The sequence below is a fragment of the Cebus imitator genome, unplaced genomic scaffold (assembly GCF_001604975.1).
Source record: "Cebus imitator isolate Cc_AM_T3 unplaced genomic scaffold, Cebus_imitator-1.0 Scaffold208, whole genome shotgun sequence".
In the NCBI taxonomy this organism is placed as follows: Eukaryota; Metazoa; Chordata; class Mammalia; order Primates; family Cebidae; genus Cebus; species Cebus imitator.
In genome coordinates this window covers 1,499,927-1,522,540 of record NW_016107523.1, presented here as the reverse complement: position 1 = coordinate 1,522,540, position 22,614 = coordinate 1,499,927, and the positions used below count along the sequence as shown (strand labels likewise).

The 22,614-nt window shown below is 34.4% G+C and overlaps 1 protein-coding gene across 7 annotated transcripts in view; it reads right to left on the bottom strand.

Annotated features, from left to right (window-relative positions):
* Positions 1–22,614, bottom strand: part of DMD (dystrophin) — a 2,133,401-nt gene that overhangs the window by 1,610,050 nt on the left and 500,737 nt on the right. For all 7 annotated transcript variants that reach the window (XM_017548497.2, XM_037745683.1, XM_037745686.1 and 4 more), the window contains exons 8-9: positions 9,621–9,802; positions 8,275–8,406 (exon numbers count right to left, since the gene is read on the bottom strand). In XM_017548497.2, coding sequence (XP_017403986.1) covers positions 8,275–8,406; positions 9,621–9,802 — 314 coding nt within the window. The remainder of the gene's footprint in view (positions 1–8,274; positions 8,407–9,620; positions 9,803–22,614) is intronic.

Sequence of the window (22,614 nt, the reverse complement as noted above, 5' to 3'; positions counted from 1 at the left end):
AGAAAACTGCAGGTCCATATCCTTGATGGGTATAGAGGCAAAATTCTCAACAAAATTCCTGCAAACTTTAACAGCACATTAAGAGGTCCATACACCATGACCAAGTGAGATTTATCCTCAGGATACAAGGATGGTTCAACATGAAAATCAGTGAGTATCATACACCACGTTAACAGAATAAATAAGAAGTCACATAATCATTCCATTAGATGCTGAAATCTTGTTCAACAAAATTCAACACATTTTCATTATTTTTTAAAAAAAATTAAACTCTGAACAAACTATGAATAGAAGGAAATTTTTTGAATATAATAAAAGGAATATATAAAAAGATCACAGCTCACATCATAACAACTGAGTACTGAAAGCATTTCCTATGAAATCAGGAAGAGGAGGAACAAGGTAAGTATGCCCATTCTTGTCACTTCTATTGACCACAATACTGGAAGTTTTTGCGAGAATAATTAGGCAAGAAAAATAAATTAAAGGCATATAAATCAGAAATGAAGAATATTATTCCTATTTGCAGATGACAAAACTTATGAATAGAAATCCCTAGAATCCATTAAAAACACGAGAACCAATTTAAAAATCAGGCAACTTGTAAGATACAATATCATCATACAAAAATTAGTTGAGTTTCTTTGCACTAATAATGAAAAGGAAATTAGGAAACAAATTACATTATAATAGCACACACTTTAGCACACAAAAGAACACAGTGATAAACTTAACTAAGGAAGTCAAAGAGTATGCACTGAAAACTACAAAACATTGATGAAAGAAATTAAAGAAGACAAAATCAAATGGAAAGACATCCTACATTCATGGATTGGAGGACTTGAAATTGTCATTATATTCACAGCAATTTACATAACTAATATAATCTCTATCAAAATCTCAATGGCATTTTTTCACACACAGAGAGAAAATTTCTGAAATCATATTGAACCACAAAGAATCCCAAATGGCTAAATCAACCTTGAGAAAGAAGTACAAAATTGGAGGTATCATAGTTCTTGATTTCAAAATATACTACAAAGCTACAGTAATTAAAAATAAATTGTATTGTCATGAAGACAGATATATAGACCAATGGAACAGAATAGAGAGCCCAGAAATAAATCTACATATATATGGTTATGACGTTCCACAAAAGAGCCAAGAATACACAAGGAGGAAAAGATAATCTCTTTAACAAATGGTGCTGTAAAAACTGGATATCCACATGCAGAAAGAATGAAACCGGATGCTTATCTTATGCCATATGTAAATATCAAGTCCAAATGGACAAAATACGTAAACGTAAAACCTCAATTCATAAAACTCCTAGAAGAAAACATTGGAAAAATCTTGTGACATTCATCCTGGAAATTATTTCATGGATATGACACCAAAAGCACAAGCAACAAAAACAAACAAACAAACAAAAAAAAAAACCAACTGAGACTACATAAAACTAAAAAGCTTCTGTTCAAAAAAGGAAACAATCAACACTGTGAAAAGGCAATCTATGGAATGGGAAAAATATAAATCATATATATATATTATGAGAATTATTTCTAACTCAGAACTATTAACAAGGTTAAATAAAGTGAGTTATGTAAAGAGTATTTCATGGTATATCTACATTCAAAGTTATCAAGAAAACAGCCACCAATATCATGATCACTATTTTAAATACATCAAGGGTTAGATAAGACTTTGTAGTCAGACCTGAGGACCTTATGATATTCACAAGTGGCTATTTTCTAAAATACATAAAGAAATCCTACAACTCATTGGCAAAAACCCTAAAAACCCAATTAAAAATGGGCTAAAGGCCTGAATAGACATTTCTCCAAAGACAACACGCAAACAGTAGATAGGCATATGAAAATATGTTCAACATTATGAATTATCAGGGAAATGTAAATGAAAAGCAGAATTATACCTGTTAGATGGCTACTATTAAAAAATTATTAGTAATAATGTGGAAAAATTGAAACTACCATACTCTCTTGGTGAAGGGAAGAATGGCATGACTATTATGGAAAATAATATGGTGGTTCCTCAAAAAATCAAAAACAGAACTCCCACATGATCTAGCAATCTTACTTCTGGATACTTATCCAAAAGAACTGAAATCAGGATCTTGAAGATATACCTGCGCTCTCATGTTCACTGCAACACTATTCACAATAGCCAAGATGTGGAAACATCCTCAATGTCATTGATGGATGCAGAGATAAAGAAAATGTGGTATATACATACAAGGGATTATTATTAATATTCAAAAAGAAAGAGATCCTGCCACATTACAACATGGATGAACCCTGAGGACATTATGGGAAGAGAAATAAGACAGTCACAAAGGACAAATACTCCATGATTCTACTTAAAAGAGGTATGTATAATAATCACGCTGACCAAATCAGAGAGTGAAATAGTAGTTGCTAGAGGCTTTGGAGAGGCGGAAATGGGAAGTTGCACATTACCAAAGGTTCAGTTATGAAAGATGAGAAAATTCTCAAGATCTGTTACACTACTTGTGCCTGTAGTGAACAATGCTGTGTTTTACACTTAAAAGTTAGTTAAGAATGTGAATCCCATGTTACGTGTTCTTACCACAATAAAATACGATTTTGAAAGAAGTTAAAGGGTAAGGCTGTATTTGTTGAAAATAACATCATCACATATAATCACTTTAAGGTTCCTTCCAGTTTTAAAATTATACTCAGAAGTCTTCAGTGTACCAATCTATGGAGTTGAGCTAAAACCTAACAATTCTGTTTCTGGGTCACTCGTTCTGTCACATCTGATTGTATAAAGGCTTCCTCGAAGCAAATCAATGGTACTTTAAGTAGTGCCCCCAACTGGCTGGCTTTATGTCCTGTTTGTAAATTATTTTCTACAATCTGTGTAAAGTCTGAGGGACAGTTGTATTGGGGGTGGGGGCAACTGCAGAGATAGAGTGAAAAATCTCCTCTCCCTCATCCCTCCCAACACAGGATTGCTGGATGTAAAATCACTAGAAGTGCTCTTTTTTTCTGCTTTATAAAAGGCATTATTATGTTCCACTCTGTATGGTTCCAAGATTGTTCCTCAGCAGCTGTAGAACTAAAAGGATATCCCTTTCCTTAGAATCTTTTACTCAGTATATTAACTTGCCAAACTCTATACAGGTTGTGAGTTTGCTTATACATCAGAACCGAGGACCCAGGCTGTATCTTCTCATAGAATTTTTTATATTTTTATTAACACTTCTATCAGACCATAAAATCTTATCTAACCCTGGATGTATTTAAAGTAGTAATCATGATATTGGTTGGTGGGTTCTTTTTGTTTTTTTTTTTGAAAACTTACAATGTGCTTATACCATGGAATGTTCTTTAGGTAATTCATCTCACTTAACGCTCCTAATAGCGCTATGAGTTACAAATAGTTTTAATAATACACATGAGGAAACTGAGGCCCAGAGTTCAAGAACCTCTCTCCAGGTCACATAGCAAGTAAGTAATAGTGAAGGGTCTTCAAAGTAGAAGTGGGAGGTACAAGAGTAGGTTAGAGTGATGTCACAGGAGAAAGACTCAATTTGCCCTTCTTAGCTTTGAATTTGAAAGAGGGCCAGGAGCCAATGAATGTGGTCAGCCTCTAGAAAACGCAGGGAAATGGTTTTCCCCTACAGGCTCCAAAAGAAAGGCAGCCTGGCTGATACATTAATTTTAGCCCAAAGAGACCTGTTTTACATATCTGGACTACAGAAATGTAAAATAATAAGTATGTGTTGTTTAAGGCCTCTAGCTTTGTATCTGTTGCATCAGAAATAAAAAACTAACACATAGGCACATGATTAGTTATCAGGGTGGGTTAATTTAAAAGAAGTATGTTTTTGTTCCTGTGCCCATCAACTCTTCAATGTAGTGTTTTCAGATAGAGTCTTGCCCAGGCTGGAGTGCAGTGGCTGATCTCAGCTCACTGCAACGTCCACCTCCCAGCTCTGAGCAATTCTCATGCCTCAGCTTCCCAAGTAGCTGGGATTACAGGTGTGCACCACCACATCCAGTTAATTTTTGTTTTTATTAGAGACAGGGTTTTGCTATGTTGGCCAGGCTGGTCTCAAACTGCTGGCCTCAAATGATCTGCCTGCTTCAGCCTCCCAAAGTGCCAGGATTATAAGCATGAGCCACCGTGCCCAGCGCTCAGTGTAGTTTTTTGTTTTTGTTTTTTTAAAGTGTTAAAATGCAGGTAGCCTTCACGTTTACTGTCATTTGAACCTACTCTAACCAGAAACAACTCCAAACACACACACACACACACACACACCCCACTGAATTTGTTCTTATTAAAGTGGATATAAGCTAGAGTGAGCGTATAACTTATTGGTCAAAACGGGAACGTTTTAAGAGTGAATAGGGATGTTAGTAATTCCATTATAATAACTGCTATATATTAGGATTTCCCAGATGTCTTACTCTACTGATGTTTTGCTAAATTCATTGAATAATTTTCAACTATGTTATTTGAACTAATCAGCAATATTTAATATAGTTAGATGTCTTCTTTTCCCTGAAAACACGTTCCTCTGGATTCCAGAAAACCACATTTATCTTCTCCATTTGCTCTTATTTCTAGCTGCCCTTTTCAACCCCTTTGCTGATGCCTCATCATATATTAATCTGGAGATCTCTTATCTGTCTACACATTTTTTCTTCATAATCTTATCCAGGCCAAAGGATTTAAATACTATTATTACCCTCAACTCTGATCTTAGACCCCCGTCTTCACATGCATTCAAAGCCTCATAGTTATGTCAAGATTAGTATGTTCAAAACTAAAATTCTAATGTTTACTCCCAAACCTGTTCCTTCTACAGTCTCTTCCATCTTGGTTTGTGGCAATTATGTTTTGTCAGTTTCTTAAGTGAAAAACCTCATGGTAATTCTCAGTTTCTCTAATTTTTTCGTAAGTCAGGTGCACTGCATCAGGTGAGAAATGACTCTGATGAAATATTGGCTTCCAGTTCTGCTCCCAGATATGCTATCCTCAAGATCATGAAACAGAAAAGCTCACAGATAAAATTAAAATGCTCCTATCACACCATTTATTTATTTTTATTTATTTATTTTTGACACTGAGTTTCACCCATGTTGCCCAGGCTGGAGTGCAATGGCATGATCTCAACTCACTGCAACCTCCACCTCCCGGGTTGAAGCAATTCTGCCTCAGCCTCCCAAGTAGCTGGGATTGCAGGGCGTGTGCCACCACACCCAGCGAATTTTGTATTGTTAGTAGGATGAGGTTTCACCGTGTTGGTCCGGCTGGTCTTGAACTCCTGACCTTAGGTGATCCTCTCATCTTGGCCTCCCAAAGTGCTGGGATTACAGGTGTGAGCCACCACAACTGGCCTTACCACTTACTAAATGAGTTAAAAACATATGGCAAGAGGGAAGAGATCAAGAGGATAATAAAATTAGAATAAATGTGGACACAGATTGTTTTGTGTGTTTATTTATGTGTCACGTGGTCCAATAATAGTACCTGGCATACAGTAGGTGATTCAAAAACAAGTGCTAAATAACTGAATGAATGAATACTGCTCTATGTGAGAGTAACCCAATATACAAGAATCACAGTAGAGAAAATGCAGTGTCACTCTAGTATAATGAGCATGGGCGTGGAGTTGGATAAATGTGAATTTGAATTCAGGTTCTGCCACTTACTAATTAGGTCTAGAAATACGAATTAAGTTGGCCAATTTCAAACAGATACAGAAGTACTCCAAGCTAAGGGAAGCATAAAAGCTAACATGGAAAACTTCTGGAAACCTGTATAGGAGAACAAGCGACTTAATTGGGTTGAAGAAAACATGAAATACATGTGTAATGAGCATAAATATAAATTATTAATATATCAGAAATCTTTTTGAGGCAGTTTAGGAGAGTAGCCTTGTTATACAGGCAAAAGAAAGCGAAAAAATTTGTGAATGATATTATTAGGGCTGTGACTAACATTTAAAAAATGGGCAAGAAACTTAGCAATAAAGTTCACTCAGAGACACTAGGTTTGAGATATTAGTGGATATCAAGGTATAGAAACATACTACAGAGTTGAAAATGAGTTAGAAACATGGTCATAACTCAAGAAAGATTGGAAGTGGTGAAGACATAGATACAATGATCATTTGCATACAGATTGAAGCCAGGAGATTAAAGTACCTTGATAAGAGAACAAGTACACAGGTAAGAAGGCCAAGAGATCTCCCATGAGATTAATAAGCCAAGGAAATTGGAAGAGCAGAAAGAGCCAGATAATGAAAGACACAGAATAGTCAGAGAGGAAGAACCTGCTGAGTGTAGAGGTTCTGAGAAAAATCTGTCATCAGTGGTAGAAAGTTAGGAGAGTTAAATAAAAGCCATTTGGCTCTGTGACTAAGAATACGTATTTGTGGAATAAGTAAATGAACAGTTAAAGTAGAGTGGTGTGTTTGGGGAGTAGGGGCATGCAGGTGTTTTCTGTAAGGGACAGTCAACTGCATGGTTCTCTTCTCTTACAGAAAACTTCATTTTTCTCTGTAGATCAACAAGTAAACACTTCAATATAACATTCTGATGGAATCAAATCTAGCCTGTCTTGAGTTCATTTGAAGTAGAGCAGATACAGCCTATAGGGGCAGTGTAAGCTCAGTCCTTTTGATACTTTTGAAAAAATTTTCTTAGTGTGAATAATTAAAGTATAAACTTATCAAATCTAACTACATGTAACATCATCTTCGGCTATGCTTCCTTTAGTAATCGTCAGAATATACCATCCCCCATCTCTTGTGATTTGTGCTGCTTCTTTTCTGCAGGATAAACGTTCCATTTATTTAAATTGCTTATGGTAAACAAAACAGATAAGTGAATTTGTTGAATTATCTGTAATTTATGACATCACATATTTGATAATATTTACACAAAGGTAGAATGAACAACTAGAGTCTAGTAGGATGTAAGTCCATTTGCAATTACTTCATTAAAAAGTCATACCTGAGCAATGCCTTAATGAGGTGGTAATGAGGTGAAAACGTGCTACCAGCATAGGCATTGAGAAAACCTAGAAAAGGCAGCTCCATAAAGTGATAATGAGAGGGCGAAAAAATCCTTATATTATTTGCTTGCGTTATGCTCCTCAGTTTTAGGAGGTGACACTTATTCCTAAGTCTTGCTGGTTTCACTGTGGGGAGTGGTGATGAAAAGAATCTAGAGAGTCCATGGGGAGTCAAGATCCAGAATGAGAGGGAGTGAGAAGAGAGCTTTGCAAGTAAACTAGCCAAGGATGGAGGTTATAACCCTTCGGAGTTTAGAATTTTCAGCTATTGCATTAATCGACGGCCAAATAAATTACCAATTAAATGCACACTACTATCTTAAAATAAAGCAACAAGTCTCCCAAAATGTACATAATTTTTAGCCAGTAGGATCAGGTCTATCGTTTGTAAACTCCCATTCATAGTGTAGTTTTGATAAAAATCACATCCCTCTAGAACATTTCAAATTGGATCCATTGACTGAAATAAATAAAGCGTTTTTGTTAAAAAGTAATTTTTGCAAATCTAGCAATCCTAGCACATTTCATTCCCATCTGGAAACATCTACAAGGCTACCTCTTGTATGTTGGGTTCCATACAATATTGCAAGGATGGAAAACTCCACTGAGAGGTTTCCTCATATAGAAAAATACTAAACATTGCCTAGCATATGACCTGGTTTGATTCTGACTTTTTCTTGTAAGTACTACAGAGCCTGCTATATACAAGCTTAAATTAGCAAAATTAAAGGAGAGCATATGAAGAATCTTGCAGTAATATTTTTCTCACACAGAATATATATTTTAAAATGAATATATCAAATAATCCACTTGGAGTATATATTTCCTTTATGTATATCTAGAAAGATGTCCCTAAATAGCATAATCAGTAATTTTCACCTATTTGCCCACATCTTGAAGATACATATATAAACCTTTTAATGAGATTCACGTTTTTATAACCATTAATAGCCTTTGTAAAAGAAAATCATAGAGGTTATTATATAAGGAAAGTAGAAATTATTATGGGTATTACTATGGGAATTCATATTTATGAAAAATCATCATATAGTAAACCTAGAGAAGTCTCAATAACAAAGCAGAATCATATGAGGGAATCAATAAAATGGGGAAAAATAAAATTGCTCTTCACGGGGAGATAAAAGGCACTGAAAGAGTCAAGCAAGTAAAAGCAGTGCTAGATTATCTTGGTAACTGTTGACAGACCTGTGCAGGAAATGGGCTCCGTGTAGGGTCAGAGGTGGCGACATAAGCAGCCTGTGTGAAGGCATAACTCTTGAACCGAGGCTTTGGAGAGGAAGTAGTTCTCTCATAGCCCTGTGCTAGACTGACTGTGATCTGCAGAGAAGGGTTTGGGGGAGTAGACAGAGAGGGAGGGAAAACCGTAAGTAACCCAAAAGAACTACTTTCCAACATAGTAGAAAACAGAACATTAAATGGAAATGATGAGATGCAATGTTTAATACTAAAGATGTATAAATGATATTAGAAATTGGTACACTCCCAGAATTATGGCACTTAATGTCATGTTGGATAGTAAATGATCCAGGAAGAGATGAGGGTGCTATTTAACCATGAGGATTCCATAAAGACACAACTCCAACATTTACATGTGATCATGCTCTTCAATCCGGCAAAAACAGGCATCAAAAAGCAATTTTCTCTAAATCCAAAGTAAGTAAAACCAGAATTCATCAGGTCCATACACTGCAAAGGACTGAAGATTTCATAAGCTAATAAAGAGCTAGCTCAGTCAAGTGAGGGAGTTTGGCCTAAGAGCTTTCTACACATTCAGCAGGAATGTTGCTAAAGGTTTTTTTCACTATTGTATGTGCCTAAGAAAGTGTAGGAAAACATCCAAACTACCCACTGCTGAGAGCAAGAACAAGCCAATGTGCTGGAAGAATCCCACTGAATTCTATGCCATTAGATAATGAACAATTTCATCATATGTTTTTCTTTCGTGTTTATTTGTAATATTTTAAACCACTTTTCTATTTTCAAAATTGTTACCCCAAATAATCAAAACTTGTTGATTTTGTACATATTTTCATGAAGTATTTTTAATTATTAAAAACAGCACTTGTCTTTAATCTTGCTCTAGCTCTTTGTTCTAGTTGATAAAGATTTGAGAGTTTAATATGTACTTAAGTTTGCCTTTCATTTCATTGTGTGTTACACAATGAAAATGCAATAGTTTATGTTGTACATTCCTATATGGCACATATCCATAGTATTTTTTAAATATGTTTTGAAAAGAATATTGTAGTCCATGAAGCAAAATTGAAAAGGTTTACACAGCCTCTCTTTCTGCATATATACATACATTAGGCTTTGTGTTTGTGTGTCTGTGTGTGTATACACATACACACGTAAAATATACATGTACAATATATATATAACAAATCTGTTATATATATATAAATCTGTTATATATATACACGCACAGATGCAGATATATGTGTACATATATACCTGTTATATATATAGTACATAACTAAAAATGCATATAAATAACAACTTTGATATTAGCTGTCCTTTAGATACTTTACCTGTTGAGAATAGTGCATTTGATGATGTAACTGATAATGTTCTTCTTTAGTCACTTTAGGTGGCCTTGGCAACATTTCCACTTCCTGGATGGCTTCAATGCTCACTTGTTGAGGCAAAACTTGGAAGAGTGATGTGATGTACATTAAGATGGACTTCTTATCTGGATAAGTGGTAGCAACATCTGTAAGCACATTAACACTACACATCAATTTTTGGTTTCTATATTTGAGACTCTAAAAGGATAATGAACAAATCAATGTTACAGGAACACGATAGATTAATGAACACCAAATTGTCCATGAATGTCCTCCAGAGACTAATTAGAACATGATAATCAGGCCAAAAACGTCTTTCCAATTTGGCAGACCAATGATGTGAGCACTGAAGTTAATTTCTTTTCCTCGTTCATATAAAAACTTCATTCCATAATACATTTTCCTAAGTCAAATTGCTAAAATAGCCCATCTAACAGAGTATTTTTCATTTGATAAGAAACAAAAATAAAAGATTAAATTTTCCTTTTCATGGAAATTTATATTAACCTGTCAATTAAAATGGTGCACTGGTAATTAAACAATTACACAAAATGGCTTAATGCTTTGCTTCTCAGTAAAGAAACCCTATACCTTTTAATTGAATCTTGCTGACATTAAAGTATGCAGAGAGCTAAATATGTCTCTGTGCTGAAATGAGTCATGAATCCACAATATAAATTAAACAGAAAAATATCATATAATGATTTTTAATATTCCTTTAAATTTGTTAATTTTATTATTCCTTTAAAATTTGTTAAAGAAATTATTTGTTTACATTATGGTACATCTGTTAAAGTAGAATGTCACTTTCCTTCTTAGACATTAGAGATAAATTTAAAAGCCCTGCATATTAAGTTGATCTAATTCACGTCCTTTGCCACATCCAGAGTGAATGAAACCCAGCATTTAAAGTCAATAATCATTTGTAATAACACATATAGAGTGGCAGCTCCTTAAAAAGATTCTTTTGCTACTTGGCATTACAATTTACTTACTGCACTCATTCCAGTGAACCAAGATGTAAAATAATCCTTTATATGAAGTGCGTCATTAGTACTAGAAGTATTAAAACATAAGTCCTGACAATAAAATGCTATCGACATAGCATTTCATTGTCATCCTTTTTCTCCTTTTTTAAAAAAAGGAAATTCTGTCATTGAGACATGTGTAATAAGCGAGACATAGAAAGACAAGTACCACATGATCTCACTTATACGTGGAATCTAAAAAGTTGAATTCATGGAAGCAGAGGGTAGAAGGTGGTTACCAGGGGCTGCAGGGTGGAAATTGGGAAGATGCTGGTCAAAGGACACCAAATTTCAGATAGGAAAAATAAGTTCACGAGATCTACTGTACAATCTAGTTAATATTTTATTCCTAAAAATTGCTGCAAGAGTAGATACTAAGTGCATTCACCATAAAACGTGAGAGTAATGCATGTTAATTAGTAGTTCAATTCAACCATTACAGAATGTATACATATTTCAAATCATATTGTACATGATAAATATATATAATTTTTGTTTTTTAATAATGAATTAATATAAAAATCAAAAACAAAAGATAAACACAAATCTTGGCAGCAGGTCAAGGCAATGTGGCAACGCATTTTACTTGCCATAAATTCACCTTAGCTTAACTACTATTAAGAGATCTGTATGAAATATGTATATTCTGATCAGGTGTTATGATTGTAAGTGAAAAAGCCGAGTCAAGTCTCAAGTCCATTAGCACAAAAGGAGATTGAACAAGTGACCTCATCAATTCTTTTGCAAGTATCAGGACCATGATTAATCAGAACAATTATTTTTAAAGTATTTTTAACGAGTTACAGGAGAGGGAAAAATTAACTAATGTTCCTTGGTCTACTTCTATCCATAGAATAATACAGTGCTTCCCAATTTTTAATGTGCATATGAATCACCTGGGAACATTTTAAAACTACAGAATCTTGATTCAATAGGTCTGAGGTGGAGCCTGGAGCTCTTCATTTCCAATAATCTCCCAAGTGCTGCTGAAACTGCTAAGCCTGCTACATTTTGAATAAGGGCCAAAAACGTTAATTACAAACAGGCTGTTACATCATCTCCCATTTTACTGTTCTCTTCATTTTTTTCAAATGATATTTACTGGACTTTTCAATGCACAAGGCTGAGAGGTGCAAACTTACACAACACATACGCTCAACTTATTATACTTTAATTTTTAACCAATAGAGGGTCAAAGTAAGTTTTGCAAATACTTTTTAAAGAAGAACTAAATAAGATTCAATGTTTAATACTAAACATGTATAAACAATATTAGAAATCGGTACACTCCCAGAATTATGGCACTCAATGTCATGTTGCATAGTAAATAATCTGCGGATAAATGAGGGTGCTATTTAGCCATGAGGATTCCATAATGATACAACCTCAGCATTCATATGGGTTGGTACTCTTATATGCGATAGACACTGCCATTCTTAATAATCTTACTGACTTAGCTTTGGAATTCTGAGCCTAGAAATCGCCAGTTCATTTGATAATTATTTTTTAAAATATTTGACCAATTGTTTCTTAGATGGTAGATACTATAACTTTACCATACCTTAAAATTCTAGAAAACGTTCTTTCTTCTCACTAGTAACTAGTCAGTTTTACCTGTGATTTGCATAACTTAGAACTCTTTCATTTTTAGTAATATTAAATAAAAACCTGATGTGAGAAAACACTGAAATAAAGAGTTGAGCCTGAGCCTATTCACTGCAATGTTATACAGAGGCATATGCATGTAGGTTTGGCCTCAAATATATGCCATGATACAAAGTAAAAAAAAAAAAAAAAAAAAAAAAAAAAAAAAAAAAAAAAAAAAAAAAGGTGAAAAATTGGCCAAGCATTCCTTTTATTGCCCCAAGAAAATGTCAAACATTGTAACAAATTTTATTTCCATAAAACATGAGGACTGAATACAACTATTCATAAATGTCAGTCATTACAATAAATATGCACTTACTCAACCGAACTATTGACATTTTGCCCCAAACTATTACTATCCCACTTCTGCGATCATGTGGAACTCAAAACTGCCAGCAGATAGAAATCAGTGTTTTTTAAGAAAGGAACTCAGGCCTTCTGAAATATTTTTAATTTCGTCAGCATACATTTTCAAGAAATCTATTATATTCAAAATATTTTAGTAGATTATGCAGGAGATTTAAAAGATAGAGAATCCATGAATTCTGCTTCCGATATGGAGTAAGAAAATAACCAAATAATAAGTACAAAATAATCGCATTGCTGAACAGAATTTAAATGTATTCCTCTAATTGGCACAACCAGTGTTTAACATGTTCAGATTTTAAAAATAATATAATATTGGAGGATCAAGTGATTCTTTTTGAATAGGAAAATGAAATGATTATGCATAGGAATTTTTAATAGCTGGAAATGAGGGAATGGGGAAGAGTATTCTAGGCAATGGGAATATCTTGAGTAAATGTGCAGAGGTAGGGACACATTAGCCATGTCTTGGGAACAGTGGCTTTGTGTGTCGTAGCCACAGAGAGGAGCGCAGTGAAAACTAAGATGAAACTGGTAGACTGTATGTAGAACTCTGAGGGATCATCAATAGCAAACTAGAAAATTCGGCCCTCATTCAGTAGGTTGGAGAGTAACTACTTTTCAACAAGAGGGTCACACCATCAAAATTTTATTAAAGTAAAATCTTTAAGTACAAAATGGATTGATGGAGAAAGCTTGAGAGACATAGGAGGCTAGGACTGTAATCCAGATAGAAAATGTTAGAGAACTAAGGTAGAACTGTGTATGGGGGATATGAAAATGAGGGAATGTAGACAAAATTTCTAAGAGACTCAAAATAACTTCATTCAATTTTCAAATCATTTAATCCACAGTCTTTGGAAATGCCTATATACAAAATTATGTGCTATAGCCTGAGGATATAAAGATTAATAAACTGAGAACAAAACGAAGAAGGAAGAGGATGAAGGAGGAAACTGTTCTGCAGCCATGGTAACAAGTAGACACCAACAAAAGTTTCGATCTACCCTACTTATTAACAACTAGTTGCCTCTCTGATTGTTATCATGCTTGCGCCAGCCAACCAGCAGCAAACTCTCCCTTCTGAAAGTTTGCCAATCAGAGTGGATTCACTTCGACGAACATAATTCTGAATTCAAACTAATTAACAGTGGTCTTACCTGAGTTACCATGCTTCTAAAGCTGAGATCATCCTACTCCCAATTTGAAATGTTCTCAGATTGCCGGACCTCTGATTTCCCCCAAAACTTAAGAATACTCTGCTTTCAGAGACTGTGGTTGACCAACAGCAATCGCTCTTATGTAAGACGTTATCAAGCTCACATCCAATGTTTAGAAAAACTGCAAACTTTGTCAAACCTTTATACTGTTGCTGTATATTTCTGCTGTTTCTATCATTAACACAAACACAAACCTAGTTGTAGGAAACCATTTGCATATTATTAAGAGGTAGCCAGAAGAAGAATTTACTTAGAAAAACCATTTATCACTTACTCCGTATTTACTAAGTGATTACTATGTGCTATAGAATATGCTTAGACTATGTTAGATTATGAGTATACAGCAGATGAGCCACCCCATAAATAATTATAAACAGTGCTTTTTATTAGAAATCAAAAAGAATTTCATGGTAATTCTCATTTATAATAACTGCACTAAAGCCAATTCCTGACACAGTGTGATCACCTAAGTATTTGTTAATAAACTGAATGCAGAGAACAGTTAAAGCCATAGAAATTGATGAGAATTATGTAAGACAGTGACTACAAAGCAACAGTGTATTTGAGGAATATGAAAATGATGGGATGTGATTTATAATTTTTTATTACAAGACATTAACATTGTATGAAATGAGAGAAGTGGCTGAATCCCCAAAATAAGAACTTACAATTATATGAAAGTAATTTTGCACTAAGACTCTACTACATAAAATGTTTATTGACACAGAATTTTAATAATTGCTTATCCAATTTTTGAAGCAGTCTCAGAATGAAAATGGTGAGAACTCATAATACTGCTAGAATTTTTACTTTATGAACAGTAACACCATTTCTGATAAATGTTTCATATTGAGGCCATAATGGAACAAATAAATCATTTAGTGAAATGTGATCATTTTTCAAATAAAGAAGTTGAATCTCACGGTGGCTTGATGGCAAGCTCAAAAGCTAGTCAAAATCATAAGAACCCAGTCATTGCACTACACTGCCCCAGTACCTCAACCTCATTCTCTTAGATCTTGGTATATTTGAAGACCAAGTATCTGAAAGTCATTATTCAAATAGTTATCTTGTAATTAATATGGTTCAATTACCAAACATGATCTCCATTTTCTTTAGTAGTAGTGAGTGATTTATATTTCTAACAAGTGAGGTATAATAAGACTAAATATACATAAAAATGAACCATCAAAATGCAAATTAGAGATGTGGGGTTTTAATTATGTCCCTTTGCCCACAAAATTTGCAAAGAATTACAAAAGAATAATAATCTATGCTGCAGAGGCTTCAATGATTTGGCCAAACACCTACTTAGCTTGAAGAGTATCAGTTGTTTCTAACCTTATGAAAAATATTTTGGCAGTGTCTTTCGAAACTTTAAAATCAATCATATGCAATAAACCATTAATTTTCCTTTAGGGTCCTGCCACAAGCAAATTATCAGAAATTTAAACAGAGATATATGTAAATATGATATAAAATTTAAACAGTATTTACAACACAAAAATATTTACTTCATACAAAAAGGAAAATGTCAGACCAATCCAAATAACTTAATAGAGACTTGCAGAATCACTGAATATATAACTGTGTAAGAATATTATAATACCAGTCAAAATGTTCCTTTTGAAGGCTATTTGGCACTATATTAAAGTCAATACCTTACAATGTAACATTAAAAGAGCAGGGTTTATAATTTATGTAGAACAATTTTGGGAAAACATTTTGGGAAACATACTTCAGGACATCACTGAAGTGGATGTACTTGTGGGATTGAAAACAATTCTCTTTGAAAATTTCCTTCTATCTATATTTTCCAAACTCTTTATTCAACACATACTAATTTTGTAATAAATATATTCCATGTTGTAATAAAAGTATCTGCAATGACAATAAAGAAACAATAAAAGCAAAGTTACACAAAGTTTGCTTTCAACATGCCCTCATTCCAAAAACGGTCAACGTGAATGAGTTTGATGAAAGCAGTACCTTCAACAAAACTCAGCTTGGGCAGTCAACCTCAGGAAAGTCCGATTAGTCAGTTGCCAGGTGTAACCTTGAAACGCCACTGGGAAATCTAAAGAAGAGGCTCCGCCTCCTAAATTTCAGGCCAAGTTTCTGCCAAGGGACAGGCAGGAATTGAAATACTGGATGATAATGCATAGCATGTGTAATGAGAAACAAGCAAGATTTCAAAGCTAGCAGGTATAAATGCGCACTCACAAAGCTTTAGTTGGTCAGTCTTTTAAGAGTTTTATTAAACAACAACAAAAAAAGTGGGAGGATGTCATTTAGAAACCGTGATGAGCATAACCCCCCCCCCTCCAGAGTTTGTATTCGGAGGCAAAACTAAATAAATTCACGAGAAGAAAAGGAATGGATAAACTGGGAATAAGATATTTGTGGTCATAAACTAGCCATAGTTAGAATGCTCAAAATAGGAAAATAGACATATATGTTGGCACAACCAAAACCTGTGGTTGTAAAAAATAACCAAATTCACAGATATGATAGTCTAAAGGACACAGTGCTGGAAGTAAAGTGGGTAATTGAGATTTGCAAATGAAGAGATTTATGGTATAATGCTATCTGATATCTAAATGCTGGAGTTAAGTTGCAGACTGTATCATGAATATAATTTATTAAAGCATTATATTGTTATCTTTAATATTTTCTATTTTGCATTCAGCACTGCATTGTAAATTCATTTTCTACTAACAAGTTACTACATACAATGATATGCAACATTTTAATTAAAAAATTATTTGCACAATTCCTCCCATGTTAAATTTTTTAACATTCTGCAAGATATGTTCTGTGTTAGCTAAATTAAGTACTCCTTAATTAATCCATTTTTAGCACTTCATTCGCTGATACAAATAGTTGCCTTTATCATTTAATAACAATGCTTCTCATTAAAGGACTGTAAAATATCATAATGAAAATAATTTACATTGATAAAGATGATTGAATTTCATAATAATGATAAAAAGTAATGGCCTATATTTATCCATGACAAACACAAAACAATTTTATCTTTTGAACATTCAATTATGCTTTTCAAAATGCTTATGGTGTAGCAAGCAGAAAACTATCACCATCATCTTGTTACAAGCAGAAAACAGTGGCTCAGGCCAGGCGCAGTGGCTCATGCCTATAATCCCAGCACTTTGGGAGGCCAAGGCAGGTGGATTCGCCTGTGGTCAGGAATTTGAGACCAGTCTAGCCAAAACGATGAAACCCCCCTCTCTGTTAAAAATAAAAAAATTAGCTGGAGGTGGTGGGTGGTGGCATGTGCCTGTAATCCCAGCTATTCGGGAGGCTGAGGCAAGAGAATCACTGGAGCCCAGGAGGCGGAGGTTGTAACACTCCAGCCTGGGCAATAGAGCAAGACTCTGTCTCAAAAATACACACACACACACACACACACACACACACACACACACACAAATATATATTTTTTTAAAAAAAGAAAAGAGTAGCTCAAAACATATAATGCTTACCTAGAGCATAACCGGGAATAACAAAAAGGAAAATCAGGTGCTTATAGAAGGCTGATACACTGAAAACTATTTGAGCTTTCTGTTAACCAATAAATCTGAAACCTACCTATACAAATAGAACTTATCATGCAGCCAATCCAGTAAAGTAGCTGGATGATATGACAGTGAAGTAGCTGAAGTAATGACAGTGATTGTAAAAACTGTGGCTAGGCATGGTGGCTCACACCTGTCATCCCAACACTTTGGGAGGCCACAGTGGGCCGATCACCTGAGGTCAGGAGCTCAATACCAGCCTGGCCAAGGTGGTGAACCCTCATCTATACTAAAAATACAAACATCAGCCGGGCATTGTGGCACACACCTATAATCCCAGCTACTTGGGAGGCTGAGGTAGGAGAATCGCTTGAACCCTGGAGGCGGAATTTGCAGTGAGCCAAGATCATGCCACTGCACTCCAGCCTGGGAGACAGAGCAAGAGTTTGTCTTAGGGGAACAACAACAACAACCACAACAATGACAACAAAGCAGTACCATATTGAAAATATGACATATAGAAAAATATATTCCACAAACATTTATTGATTTACTACTTTGTGTCAGGCTATATTTTTGATTTTAAAAATACAATGGTAAACAAATGAACCCAGAGATCTGTTCCCATGGAAAAATGACTCTAAGAGAAAAAGAAGTTGTGAGTAAGTAATTTCAAAATTCTCAATTTACCACTTGCCACTATATCCCTGCTTCTTTGAATTGCCTTCCATAAAAGCCCTCTTCACTGGGTTTGTTTTTGGGAATTAAATCAGAACAGAAGCTCTGTAGTGTTAATACCAAACATTCTGGGAGTGTCTGAGAAAAAATGCACAGAAGCTGGTGGGGAAAAGTCAGTTAAATGAAAATTCTTAGCCAATCCTTACTTTTAGAAGTTTTAAACAAGACATCTTTCAGTTGAAAAGATTTTCAAAGATCAAATTTCTGCTGTGTGCCCCTAATCAACAGAAAACTTCTGTAAAGACATTTTGGATTTCAAAAGGCAAGACAATTTCAAAATTGTCTATTTTGTAAATATTGTCCTAATTTTGTGTACATTGAAATATATTTTAAAAATACATCCTTGACTATTTAAAACCTTAGAACAAAATTTTGGTATTTATCTTCCAAAACCAGAACAGACACTAACTTGACCTAACAAATGAAAGCTACTCAGTCAGCATGGGAGATTATAGATAGAAAAACATTTGTACTTTCTTACAATTCTCTCGACATGCCTGTTGTGGGAAGAACTATTAAGGTTTCCATTTGAGATGGAAGTATTTTGACTCAGTGAGTCAAAATACATTTAATTCTGCTTCCCCCATTGTCACCTGTGGTTTTCATGCTTTGTTTTCGACCTAAGCAAATGGACTTTTTTCCCCTATTGCTAGAAAAACTGCAGTAAGTTTCAGAAATAACTCCACCCCTTATCTTCCTTGCTAACATAAAATAGTATATTTCTGCACCTTGTTTACAGCGTTAGAAATTATACTTAATAAACAATGAGGCCAGAATAAAGATGTTTATTTCATGTGACACAAATTTAATTGGTTATTATTATTCTTTATGTTATGTTTTGGGATTTGAAAATATGCCTGATGGTATAAGGGCAGTTCTGGGACAAATTACTCAAAGATCACTAACTTAATGCAGAAATTGTACAAAATGATCAGGGTTTTTTAAAACAAGTATTATAAAAAAGTACTTGCTACATATAAAAGATCTTAGCCTGTTGAGGCAAACATAACTTGATCAAATCATGACCCTACCACTAATAGGAAAAGGATTATGGTAAAATTCACTAATTTCCCTTTGTCCCAGTTTTTATCTATAAAATGAGTCATCTTAGTGTCTTGCAAATAACTAAGGATGATGCTAACAGAGAAAATGAAAGCAGAGTAAATGCTCAATATGTATAATCTATTATTTGTCGTAACCTGTTCCCAATTGGTACATCATTGTAATTTATGGGTTTGCTTGTATTCATGCCCCATCAAACATTTGCAGAATGCCTGCCATGTGTAGACATGGCACCAATTTACCAGGAAGTCATTTTTTATAATTAAAATGGCTCCACTGCACAATTCCTAGGGAAGAAATCAGTGAAATATTGGACATTACATACACTATTGGACCAGATGGCATACAACACTGATGTCACTCTCTCAGCACAAAACATTTATGTGGGGTGGTGTCATGGTGGCACCATGCATCATATGCAACATCAGAAGAAGGGGTTCAGTGTTTTGCAAAACACCATCACACACAAACTTCACCAACAATTTACAAGGTAGCTGATGGCGAATTAACTTCTCTTGAACTAATTCAAAGTTTTCAGTAGTATTCTAAATGAAAACTGAAACCAGTGGCCAAACATCATGCATTTGTATATCTCTTCTAAGCACTAGTGGAGGCATGCTGATGAAACACACACAACCAAGAAGTAGCAAACTTTAATGCATTTTCAAATCACAGAGATACATTCTGCTTCTGATAGTACTAATGAAATTTGATTTGAATATGAGTTTGGAGTTTCTGGCTTCCACCACTGTAATTAGGACTTCCCAATTATAAATACAGTAGTATGCATGGGTGACAAATAACTTCCAATGTGAAAAAAATGCAATTTAGAACTTCACTGAAGTTAAGATAATCAAATCTGAAGCAATGATGGAGAAACGTGCAAGTCAAAAATACAAGCCTCAAGAAGCATGTAACACACAAATCTGATGATGATAATAAAGGATAACGTTTATAAAAGAGAATGCAATCAATGATGTGAAGAATACATAAAACAAGGCTCCAATGATTTTCATTAAAATGTATATGTTAATTAAAAGTATGTTTTTTGAATATTGAATAGAATCTCCTGTGTACATGTGTTTAAAAATACTACCTTCCATGCCCTATAAAGTACAGCATGACACAATCCTTCACACTTAGCTAAAAGCACTCTAATGTAATCCCGCTTTCTCTTTTTTCTGCTACCTTCACACATTGGCCTTGTTTTGTTTTTGCATCTCAAATACCAAAGGTCATTTTACACTTCTTGATCTTTACGTTTGCTGCTCTTATATCGAAAATATTTTTTTTTCCTTTTTTATTCTTTCTCACCTATTAGGTCTTAACTCAGATGGCACCTCTTCAGATATGCATTTGCTATCCCATTTTAAGAAGCCCACTCTCTTTCCCTTTATTTTACGCTGATCAATTTCCTTTACATTTCTCGTCACAAACTTTCACTATCACCTCGTTTGTTATCGATATTCCTGTAAGAATATAAGAACCACAAGAGCAGGAACTTTCTTTAGATTTTTTACCAATGACTGAGAAGTAGTTATATTTGTTAAATCAATCAATGTTTGTTAAATCAAATCAATATTTGTTAAACCAGTAAATGAATGAAGAGATCATTGTGGCTTTGGGGAATAAAGTTTCACTTTCATGGCCTACACTCCCTGAATATAGAATAAGACAAATGTTGAATATTGAACACTAGTTGAAGGGGAAGAAAGCACATAGCAAGGAACAAGAGCCGGCAGTATTCTTCTCCCTATAAAATTATGCCAAAGAGATCCAGTTTGGTATATAATTAATTTTTATCAAGCATCAATTATATACAAGAACTTTTATTATGTGTTTTTCATTTAAACTTCACCACTCCCTTGTGAGTTAAGAATACAGTCCAAGGTCATACAACCAATAAGTGACAGTCTGATTAAAGTGGCAAAAAATAGACTCCTTGGTTTGCATCCCGGCTGTTTCATTTTGTGACCTTGGCTAAGGTTAAGCATAATGTGCCTCAGCTTCCTATTGTATTGCAAAAAAGTTTTTCTTATTGATCACATTCTCAAAAATAAACTTGATTTGAAGCACATCTCATGCTCTAGAAACTGTATCAGATTATTTTTTAAGTGATAGGGAAAGAAGCATTAATTTCTAAATTAGAAAGCATTAGCAGGTTAATCAAGAAGCCTGTTAGTGATGATGACAAAGTTAGTACATTTTAAATTCAGATTGAAAATACTCAAGCTAATACTCAAGATACAGGAAAACTAATGTTTTATTCATTGTTCCAAACTTTGGCATATACTCCACAAAATAGCACCGTGCTTTACGAAAATATATTTTCAAAAAGAATATTGACTGATAACTACAGAAAAAAAAATGTATTCAAGTGCTCTCAGACTGAGGATAGGAAAAGCAGACTCTAGAATTTGGATGAAGCACAGCCTTAAAAAATGTTGTGCTAAATATCTGCATACCTGAGGTTTGAAAGATTCAAGCATGTGAATGCCTTGCCATTTCACTCAAACTGTGATTCAGTGGTGGGTAGGATTCTATTAAATGATTATACTTGTAAAATCCTTTTTAAGCTGAGATATATTAGTGAGAAAGGTATTCGATTAAGAAACAAAAACAAAAACATTGTTTATAAACACATTTATAAATAATATTTATAGACAATATGATCAATAATATATAATATGTATGTAAATGTCACATATTTGGAAAGCAACTCCCTTTGACTAGAGATTAGTAACATCAAAGATTAAATAGAGAAAAGGAAAAGCTTTGCATAAAATCTTACTCCTATGTTAATTACTGGGTGTTCGTTTTATCTGCAAGTTTACAATTTCTTCTTTCCTTTTCTCAGTGGCTGGATAAGGGATAAAACTGATATGCTCAATACTAAGTAATTCAGTTTCATGACATAGCTTCCAGTTCTTCTTGATTCTGAAATTTCCGCTTCTCTCAAATACCTCTCCCTCAAGTAGAGCTCTGCTAGCAGGAGCCTGTCTTTCCTGATGACTGGAAACCCGGGGACTTTGTATAACTATCTCAATTACTATATCCTACAGAGCCTGACTCATTATCATAGCTCCAGTCCCTATATGGGCTCTGGTCATGGATTGACCAAATGGGTCATTTGCAGTCTTATCTTAATGGGAGACTGCCCCTTGATTAGGAAATCTCTGCCTCAGAGAAAACACATCACGTTGATGGTTTTGGTCTCAAGAGTTCATCCGTTAGCTGTCTTTGATATTTTAATTTTATAAGTTTAGATTTAATGTATAGATGATCCATTTTTAATTAATACTTGTATGTGATACAAAATGTGTTTATTCATCTTAAAACGATGGATGTCCACTTATGCCAA